The sequence below is a fragment of the Bidens hawaiensis genome, unplaced genomic scaffold (genome assembly GCF_021521415.1).
Source record: "Bidens hawaiensis isolate Kalapana, Puna unplaced genomic scaffold, B.hawaiensis_p1.1 tig00039211_1, whole genome shotgun sequence".
Lineage (NCBI taxonomy): Eukaryota > Viridiplantae > Streptophyta > Magnoliopsida > Asterales > Asteraceae > Bidens > Bidens hawaiensis.
Window position 1 is genome coordinate 81,976 of NW_027496908.1, and position 11,137 is coordinate 93,112.

The 11,137-nt window shown below is 37.8% G+C and overlaps 1 protein-coding gene across 1 annotated transcript; it reads left to right on the forward strand.

Annotated features, from left to right (window-relative positions):
* The first annotated feature begins 962 nt into the window (after positions 1–962).
* Positions 963–11,137, forward strand: LOC143591101 (putative mitochondrial protein AtMg00820). Its single transcript, XM_077071412.1, has 2 exons — positions 963–1,277; positions 11,123–11,137. Exons 1-2 carry the CDS (start codon positions 963–965, stop codon positions 11,135–11,137), a joined length of 330 nt encoding a protein of 109 aa, XP_076927527.1.

The following is an 11,137-nucleotide window of genomic DNA, read 5'->3' on the forward strand; positions in this document are numbered from 1 at the left end:
GTGACATTTTGGGCAGAAGCAATTAACACTGCTTGTTATGTTCATAACAGAGTCCTTCTCAACAAACGTCAAAGCAAAATTCCCTATGAGATTTTGTATAAAAGAAAGTCCTACATCAAGTTTCTCAATCCATTGGGTTGCAAGTGCTCTTTGTTGAACACTAAAGATTACTTGAACAAGTTTCAATACAAAATCTTTAGATTGTTTCTTTGTTGGATAGTCATCACACTCAAAGGCATACAGAGTATATGTGAAAGATCATTTAAGTGTGATTGAGTCTTCTGATAAAATCTTTAATGAAAATCAATTCAATATTGTTGATGGAGCATCATGGTTATTTGATCTGGAGAAGATAATAAAATCTTTCAAGATGAGAGAACTTTTATAGAACAAGTGTCCCCGAAGCTACTTCTGAAAGGAAAGTTGTTTTGGACAGGTTATAGTCCAAAGTTGCATATAAGAATCCTGAGTATTCTTTTGATAAGAATGCTTCTGAAGATGAGTATGAAGAAGAACAAAATGAACATTTTGATCATCCACAAGCTCAAGAAAATGATGTTGTAATTGAAAATCAAACCAATGACCTGCAAGATCAAGACCAAACTGAAAGACAATCAAGATTTGAAACTCTGTTTAAAAACTTAAATATGGGAAATGATGTTGCATCTACATCAACTAAGAATGTTGAAGAAGCTACAATGAACAATGAATCATCAGATTTAATCATCGAAGAACCTGATCCCAATGACTCAAATCTTGATTCAAATTTAACTTCAAATCAAATCATCCAAACTTCTGTGCAAAGAAACCATCCTACTGAAAACATAATTGGTGACTTGCATGAAAGAGTGACCAAAAGTGCATCTGAATCTGCAAACATTTGTTTGTATTCCTGTTTTCTATCCCAAATTGAACCCAGTAACATAGTTCAAGCTTTGAAGGACAATAATTGGGTAGAAGCAATGCAGGAAGAGTTAGCTCAGTTCAGAAATCTGCAAGTATGGGAACTTGTTGACAAGCCAAGAGGAAAATTTGCAATTGGCACCAAGTGGGTTTTCAGAAATAAAAGGAATGAAAGAGAGATTGTAATGAAGGACAAGGCAAGATTAGTTGCTCTTGGATGTCTACAAGAAGAAGGGATTGATTTTGAAGAATTTTTTGCACCAGTGGCAATGCTAGAAGCAATAAGAATCTTCTTAGCCTATGCTACTTCAAAGAATATAAGAGTGTTCCAATGGGATGTCAAATCTGCTTTCTTTAATGGAAAGATACTCCAGGTTTTTAGGACCCTGAGTATCCAAATAGAGTGTATAAACTTAACAAGGCTCTATATGGATTGCATCAAGCTCCAAGAGCTTGGTATGATGAGTTGTCTAATCATCTGCTTGCAAATGGTTTTCAAAGGGAGACCATTGACAAGACCCTCTTCTACAATAAAAGAGGAAGAGATTTGCTTCTACTTCAAGTGTATGTTTATGATATTATCTTCGGATCTACAAATGAACATATATGTTTAGAGTTTGAAGAAGTTATGAAGTCTAAGTATTGTATGAGCTCAATGGGAGACATGAATATCTTTCTTGGACTGAAGTTCAACAGAAGATGGATGGAATATTCATTTGTCAGTCCAAGTATGTACAATACATCTTAAACAAGTTCAAATGCAAAGACATGAAGACTGCTTCTACTCCTATGGACACACATGAGAAGATGGTAGCTGATGAAAAGGGGGTGCATGTAGATGAACATGAATATAAAGCTAAGATTGGATCATTGATGTACCTGACTGCTTCAAGGCCAGACATTATGTTTCTTGTATGTGTGTGTGCAAGATTCCAAGCAAATCCTAAAATCTCTCATATGATTGATGTCAAGAGAATCTTTAGATACCTGAAAGGAAATCCTGACTTGGGTATTTGGTATCCCAAGAACAATGCTTTTGATCTACTTGCCTACACAGATAGTGACTATGATCGTTGCAACATAAGCAAGAAATCAACATCTAGTATCTTGGCAATGCAAGAAGCAAACAAATGTTTCAATCTTCACTGCTGAAGCTGAATACATTGTTGCCTCTGCTTTTTGTGCTCAATTTCTTTGGATTCAGAACCAACTGCTTAACTATGGTCTGAATACTTGAACACTCCTATTTTCATTGATAATACTGCTGCACTTTTCATTATTAAAAATCCTGCACAACATTCAAAGACCAATCATATTGAAATCAGACACCATTTCATAGATTGCGATGAGAAAGGGCAAATAGAAATGAAAAGAGTTGACACTAGTGACAACTTGGCTGACTTGTTCACCAAGCCACTGGATAAAACAAGATTTCACTTTCTATTAAAATCTTTAGGTATGATAAACTCTGATGAAGTCTCCGCTAAGACGCCAACCGCGCAAGAACTCCACTCGGCGTATGGACGCCATCATCGCCAAGCAAATGGCCGCGGTGATTCCCGAACTTATGACCCAAATACAAGCAAACCAACCCTCACCCGTTGTTGCACCTATTGAACCCAAACCCGCATATTACCTACTTAAGCAATTTACTAGTGCCAACCCGTCCAAATTCCTTGGAACCAATTGTGCGACTACCTTGTTGCAATGGTTCGAATCGACCGAGAGTGTGTTCCGACATAGCGAATGCCCCGACGCGAAAAAGACAAATTTTGCATCAAGCATGTTTAGAGAAACCGCCCTAACATGGTGGGGTAGTGTTATGCACCTCCAAGGTTCGAATGTGGCTATGGCTCTTCCATGGGCCGATCTCAAGGCGCTTATGATGAAGAAATTCTATCCCAAACACGAGCTTCAAAAGCTTGAGGAAGAATTTTGGAACCTGAAACAAGAAAGTGGTGATAACACCGCTTACTCACTCCGCTTCCATGAGTTAAGCATCCTTGTTCCTCACTTGGTTACCCCAACCTAACGTGAAATCGATAAATACATTGGGGGTTTACCGATGCAAATCCGTGACTCCGTCATGAGTAGCAAACCCGCGAACCTTGAGGAAGCCATCACATTAGCCGGTGCGCTATCGAAAAATCATGTGAAGGCGGGTACCCTAACCCTCAAGAAACCGAGTGAGAAAGCCAACGCCGAGCCCGTTCCCCAAGCCAAGGTTGAACCCGCACCACAAGCTATAAACTACTCCAACTCCTCCCGACACAGCAACAACAAAAAGAAACCCAAGACTAATTACCGAAAGTTTGCCGTCACCCAACCTCAACCTCAACAACAAACCCAAGCTCCCCAAAACCGAAGACCCTATACCGGTCCTTACCCGCCATGTAACACTTGACAATTTCACCACCCAACAAACTCGCCTTGTCGCCAATGTACCATTTGTAACCGACTTGGCCATCTCAACACCACTTGCCGATCCGCCCAACGAACCCAACCCAACCAATCTAACCAACCAAACCAACCGCGAAACTTTCCCCAAAATGCCCAAAACCGCTATGCACCATACCCACCAAACCAACCCCAACAACCCCGAGCTTTCTATAATTGTAGTGATCCCAACCATTTCCGCCACAATTGCCCACGTTTAGCTTTTGCCAACCAAGCTCAAACCGTAAGCATACCTTATTACCAAACCCAAACCTACCAAGTTCAAACTTACCAACCCCAAATTCCCCAACTCAATGCACCACTCATCCAACCCATCCAAGCAATCCAAGCACTACCTCCACCTCCACAACAAGCACCTCAAGTCAACCATGGTAATCAAGGGCGAGCTTTTATGATGAATGCAAATCAAGCTCAAGTGGCAAACGCTGTTGTGAACGGTATGTTTTTGGTGAACTATCATTTGGCTTCTATTTTATTTGATACCGATGCCGATAGAAGTTTTATTTCTTTGAAATTCGAGTCGAAACTTGCGATGCCTCGAACTAAGCTTTCCCGACCGTTCTCTGTTGAAGTCGCCAATGGCAATTCTATTACCATCGATTCCGTCGTCCGCGATTGTTCTCTTATTCTTTCTAAGCATAAATTCTCCATCGATCTCATCCCGATGAAAATGGGTAGCTTCGATGTCATAGTAGGCATGGATTGGTTATCTTTTTACCGTGCCGAAGTCGTTTGTTTTGATAAATTCATTCGCATCCCGCTCGTCAACGGTAAAATTCTTAAGGTCTTTGGAAACACAACGTCTCGAAGGCTAAATCTCATGTCGTGTGCTCAATCGCAAAAGTACTTACGCCAAAAGTACGTTCCGTTTCTAGCTCTCTCGGTGACAAAAGACAAAAAGGAAAGGAAGATTCAAGATATTCCTATTGTTCGTGATTTCCTTGATGTCTTTCCCGATGATGTTACCGGTCTTCCTCCCGTTCTTCCGATTGAATTCCAAATCGATCTTGTGCCCGGCGTGATGCCCGTGGCCAAGGCTCCTTATCGTCTAGCCCCGTTGGAAATGCAAGAACTATCAAACCAACTCGAAGAACATTCCGATAAAGGCTTCATTCGTCCAAGCTCTTCTCCTTGGGGCTCCCGTTCTCTTCGTGAAAAAGAATGATGGTTCGTTCGTATGTGCATTGATTATCGTGAACTTAACAAGCTTACTATTAAAAATCGTTATCCATTTCCACGTATCGACGACTTATTCGACCAACTTTAAGGCGCAACTTGTTTCTCCAAAATTGACCTTCGATTGGGTTATCATCAATTGCGTGTTCGCGAAGAAGACATTCCTAAAACCGCTTTCCGTACTCGATGTGGACATTTCGAATTTTTGGTTATGCCCTTCGGGTTAACAAATGAACCCGCCGTATTTATGGACCTCATGAACCGCGTTTGCAAACCATTCCTTGATAAATTCGTTATTGTCTTTATTGATGACATTCTTATCTTCTCTAAATCCAAAGCCGAACATGAACATCATTTGCGTTCCATTCTCGAGCTCCTTAGAAACGAGCAACTCTATGCCAAATTCTCCAAATGTGAATTTTGGCTCGAGAAAGTTCAATTTTTGGGACACATCGTAAACGACAAAGGTATTCATGTTGATCCCGCTAAAATTGAGGCCGTTAAGGATTGGAAAACTCCAACGACTCCCACAGAAATTCAATCCTTCCTCGGTTTGGCCGGATATTATCGGCGTTTCATTTGAAATTTTTCTAAGATCTCTTTGCCTCTTATCTCTCTCACCCATAAGGGACAACCCTTCGATTGGGGTTCGAAACAAGAGGAAGCCTTTTGTACTCTCAAGGACATGCTTTGCAATGCTCCCGTTCTAACCCTTCCCGATGGAAACGACGATTTTGTTGTATTTTGCGATGCCTCCCATCAAGGCCTTGGTTGTGTTCTCATGCAACGAGGTCAAGTCATCGCATACGCATCAAGACAACTTAAGGTCAACGAGAAGAACTATACGACTCATGATCTCGAACTTGGTGCCGTCGTTTTCGCTCTCAAAATCTGGAGACATTACCTTTATGGTACAAAATGTGTGGTCTTTTCCGATCATAAAAGCCTTCAACATATTTTTGACCAAAAAGATCTCAACATGAGACAACGACGATGGGCCGAATTACTTAGTGATTACGATTGCGAAATTCGCTACCATCTCGGTAAAGCGAATGTGGTCGCCGACGCCCTAAGTCGAAAGGTTAATGTTAAATCCGTTCTGCTTCTAAGCGTCATTGTTCAAACCGATCTTCAAATTCGTATCTTTCAAGCTCAACGTACCTCCGTTGAAGAAGGTAACATGTACGACGAAATGTCATGTGGAGCCGAAATTCAACTCGAAACCAAACCCGATGGTCTTTTGTACTTTCTCAATCGTTTGTGGGTTCCCGATCGCGATGACCTTCGTACTTGTATTCTCGACGAAGCTCATAATTCGCATTATTCCGTTCATCCCGGTGCGGATAAGATGTACTTCGATCTTCGTGCTACCTTTTGGTGGCCAGGTATGAAAAAGGACGTAACGTTGTTTGTATCTAAATGTCTTACTTGCTCGAAAGTCAAAGCCGAACATCAAAGACCTTTTGGTCTACTCGAGCAACCACCGATTCCCGTTTGGATATGGGAAGACATTGCTATGGACTTTATCACCAAATTACCCAAAACCCAAAAAGGCAACAATAGCATTTGGGTGACATCGATCGATTAACCAAATTGGCTCATTTCATTCCGATCCGCGAGAAGTATTTTGTCGAGCAGCTTGCTCAAATCTATGTTCGGGAAATCATGTGCCGACACGGTTTGCCATTGTCTATCATCTCCGATCGCGATGCCCGTTTTAAGAAGCTTTGGGAACACGTCTCGATCTTAGCACCGCTTATCATCCTCAAACGGATGGTCAATCCGAACGTACAATCCAAACACTCGAGGATATGCTACGGTCATGTGTTCATGATTTCGGTGGAAATTGGGATTCTCATCTTCCGTTCATCGAGTTCTCCTACAACAATAGCTACCACTGTAGCATTGATGTGGCTCCTTTTCAAGCTCTTTACGGTCGTAAATGTCGTTCCCCGATTTGTTGGAACGAAATCGGTGAAGCTCAAATCACGGGACCCAAGATGGTCCAAGAAGCCACCGATGTCATTAATCAAATCCGTAAGAATCTCCTAGCTGCTAGAAATCGTCAAAAGAGTTACGGCGACAAACGGCGAAAACCAATCGAATTTAATGTTGACGATCTTGTCCTTCTAAAAGTATCTCCTTGGAAGGGGGTAGTCAGTTTTGGAAAGAAGGGTAACTAGCTCCTTGTTTTGTTGGTCCTTTTAAAATTCTTGAACGTGTTGGGAAAGTAGCGTATCGACTTGAACTACCGCAAAAACTTGCCAGTGTTCATCCGACATTTCATGTTTCAAATCTTAAAAAGTGCCTAGCCGAGGGTAATCTCAATATACCTCTCGACGAAGTTCATGTTGATGAGTATATGCTTATGGTTGAACGACCCGTTGAGATCATGGATCGCAGCGAGAAGAAAATCAAGCGTAGTCGTATTCGGTTAGTCAATGTTCGATGGGAATCACGGCGTGGCGCGGAGTTCACTTGGGAACGAGAAGACACAATGAAGGAGAAGTATCCACATTTGTTTGCATCGTCGTCTTCATCTTAATTTCGGGATGAAATTTCCTAAAGTAGGGAATACTGTGATATTCGTCAATTTCGGGTCTCGTTTGTATTCGTTTATCATGTAAACCGACCCATTTTGTATACAAAAGCTTATGATATAATCAAAATGATTGATTTTATGTTACAATATTGTTTTACACTTGTTGGGTCTTGAAAACATCCTTTTTGATCCTTAAAACTTCTTAAAAATGACTTAAACCAAACTTTGGGGACTATTATTGTCATTTACCAAAAACTTGTTTGACCATTTCAACCATCACATGCATCTTTACCCTATTTGTATGAATCATACTCTTACCATTATAAAAGCAATGCTCCATACACCATTTTGGTTGTTCATCTTCTCCAAAAACTCTCTCATTTCTCCATAGATTCAAGGTTGTTTATTTATGTATTCTTGAAGGTTTGACTTCTCAAGTCAAACTAACTATAGTCTTTCATTCTAACTTGTTCATCTAACATTAATAACTCTTGAATATGGTGGTACAACATATATATATATATATATATATATATATATATAATACACACCCCATGTTTCCTTTATTTGTTACTTCACCGACTCCGGTTGGTTAAGTTTCGAATGTCATAAGGCAACGCTTCATGGAGGACTTCGTGTTCTTGATATATATATACACACACATAACTTATTATACATATCATTTATGCCTAACTTCTGCTCATTTTAGTTTGTTAGTCACATTTACAAGTCTTGGGTATGTGGAATCCATCTATGAACTCATTGTGAGATGGAAACCGAACCAAACCGAACTTTTGTTAAAAAAACTTGTTGTTGACCTTTTTAGTTGTAGAACTTAAATATTTCTCATTTATAAATTATTATACAAGATCTATGATATTTGGGCATGTGGAGACCAACAAGGAACATATTGTGAGATGGAAACCGAACCAATCCGATTTTACTCGCTTAAGACACACAAGTGTGTTTTTAGCTATCAAGACTTGTATATTTCTCTAAAAATAGTTTACAAAATGATTTTAATTACTTTCTTAAGTACTTGGAATTGTTGGATCCAACTTGATCTCATAACATAGTTTGGACCGACAAAACCGAACACCCGCTTAACGTGCGTTGTTAGTTCTAAACAATAGATCTACATACTTGGTTAAGTGTTATTATATTTTAATGAGTTATCTCATGACAATTAATATTTTGGAAAGTTGACTTTGGGTTTGACCATTTGTCAAGACCCGAACTGACAACCCGAACACTCGTTAAAAACCTGTTTTAGTATCTTTGTCCCAAAGGAACTTGCATTTTAACATTTTTCCCACCTTATTACTTAACATTGGTTAAGTAAATATTAAGGTTAGATACTTTAACCCGGTTTTGAGCAAACTCACATTTTTAAAGGGTTATTATTATAAATTCTTAAATAGTTACATGTTAAACCTTGAACTTTAAATTGTTTACTTTTTGCAACAATTATTTTATTTAAAGATCTTCAAGGTAACCCTTCTAAATCCAAGACTTATTTTATTTTAGGCTTCATACGTTAACTCGTCGTTCCGGCAAATCTACAAATAATCAATCTTTCAAGTTTATTACTTGAATGTGAGTAACTTCATACCCTGTTTTCTATCTTTTGTTTTGGGGGTGACATTTCATCTTATCTAAACTAAATGTTTTATACTTGGGTCTTGAACCACAAACGTTGTTGTATACTTTACTTAAATACTTGCTCGATTTGGTGTTCTATTCTTATATGTCTATGTGTTTATCGCTTTCGGTTGGTTGAATCTATAAATCCTAGACTACTTGGCATCCCCTTGTAGCAAGGTGTCGTTAACGTAATGCAATTAACGATATTCTATTAAATCCTAGACTATTTGGCATCCCCTTATGGCTAGTTGGCGCTAACGTAATTCTATTAGCAATTGTCAGTTTATCCAAGTTGTTGCTTTTATTTATTGTTTCGTATACTAGTTTGTGGATCTTTCTTATTATATACTATTGTTACTCAAACATATGAATTGCTCACCAACCTTTGTGTTGACAAATTTTATTTTATGATATGTTACAGGTTTGCATATTAGTTGATTTGATGCTTGCGGAGTAAACGAATGTCAAGACCTTTAAGTTATTAGCAAAAACGGACAATATTTGATTTGCTATGTTTTGTTATATTTTGTTGTATTTGGCTTATGAATATTTGGTTATGTGACATTTTCGATGTTGTGAAATGAAATGAGTTTGTTAAATATTGTCGCTATAAATAGTGTCATGCGCTTATGAGCAATCGTTGCACCCCGGCATGTTCCGCCACCCTTGGTCGCGGTGTGACAATCTTAATGACATTATAAGATGAAATCTTCCATCTCAACATCCATACCAGAGGGAGATCTCATTATTTCAACAAAAGGCAGCTGCGGTCAAGTTTGATAGAAGAGATGAAGCAGGAAGCTCAAGGAGATAAAAAGCCTTTTATTTTTTATTATGTTACTTTGATTTGTAATGTCCTAGTGACAGATTTTGAATATGTAACTTTTCTTTAAGTAATGCAATTTATTGCTTTTAGAATTTGATTTGTATTTTCAAACAATTGTATGTAACCTGCAGGTGTTTGTTGCATCTGAGTTTGTTCTAATCTAGGGGAGATAGTTGGGATCACGTTTTGACAAAGAAAAATTGGAATCTTCTCAACCTCCTCAAAGAAATGGCTAAGTATGGAATACGAGCAAACTTGGCACTTCGAGCAAGCCTAGAACCTATTCAAGCAAGGTATTTTACTTTTGAGTAAAGTTATCTTCTAGAATTCTTCTAAGTGTTAGTTCGAGCAAACTATTCTTCATCAAGCAAGGGTCTTATTCAGTTGAGCAAGGTTTGTTTCAGAGCAAACCCTTGACTTAACCAAGCTTAAACCAAGTAAATTGGTGGGTCGAGCAAGGTTCAATAAACGGTGATCTCAAGCACACTTGAAGAAAGTTATAATGAAATTATTCTAAGGACTTCCACGAGTAAGGTTCAACCTCGAGCAAGCTACAGTGTCACTAGCGCACTTAGTTTTTTAAAATAAGTTAAAGACAAAAGGTTGAAGAGATCAAGAAGAACAAGTTTGCTCGTAGGATTTTATCGAGCAAAGTTTGATATTATCATGAAGATTGAAGTTACGCTTGAAGAATATTTTCTTAGGAAAATATTCTATGTAAAGCTTGCTCGGAAAATTGTTCCAAGCACACTTTTGGTTTACAAGGTTTGCTCGACAAAGACAAAGCTTACTCGAAGACCTTTTACACTTGTAATATTTTTGAATACGTTTGAATATGTTTTGTAACAATTGATATGAGCTAAATTATATATAAATTACATAGATATTTTCTTCATTTTTACTAGTTCTTGAGTTGGTTTTTAATAAAATATTCTCGCTTCAGGTTCATATTTTGATTTTGTTGGTTTAAATGACAATGAGCTAAAATAGAGTATTTTATACTAATCTTGAGACTAGTGGGTAAAACTTAATATTTGATGTAGTCAAAAATATACCTATTATCATATAAACATTTCTGGTTTACAAGGTTTGCTCGACAAAGACAAAGCTTACTCGAAGACCTTTTACACTTGTAATATTTTTGAATACGTTTGAATATGTTTTGTAACAATTGATATGAGCTAAATTATATATAAATTACATAGATATTTTCTTCATTTTTACTAGTTCTTGAGTTGGTTTTTAATAAAATATTCTCGCTTCAGGTTCATATTTTGATTTTGTTGGTTTAAATGACAATGAGCTAAAATAGAGTATTTTATACTAATCTTGAGACTAGTGGGTAAAACTTAATATTTGATGTAGTCAAAAATATACCTATTATCATATAAACATTTCTACACTTTTCATAGTTTTTTTATTAGTTTTAATAAAATCTTATATCAAAGTAATAGATATCATGGCTCATTGATTGATATTTGTGCTCAAACTTTGTCACCTCGTTAATATTTACAAAATGGATTTAATGAGGAAATTAAATGACATTAATTGAGTTGTTATTTATATCTATGTAGGTGGTCGAAAATTGA

Coding starts and splice junctions, on each gene's coding strand:
- LOC143591101 (XM_077071412.1), top strand. CDS start 963: ATGCAGGAAGAGTTAGCTCAGTTCAGAAATCTGCAAGTATGGGAACTT.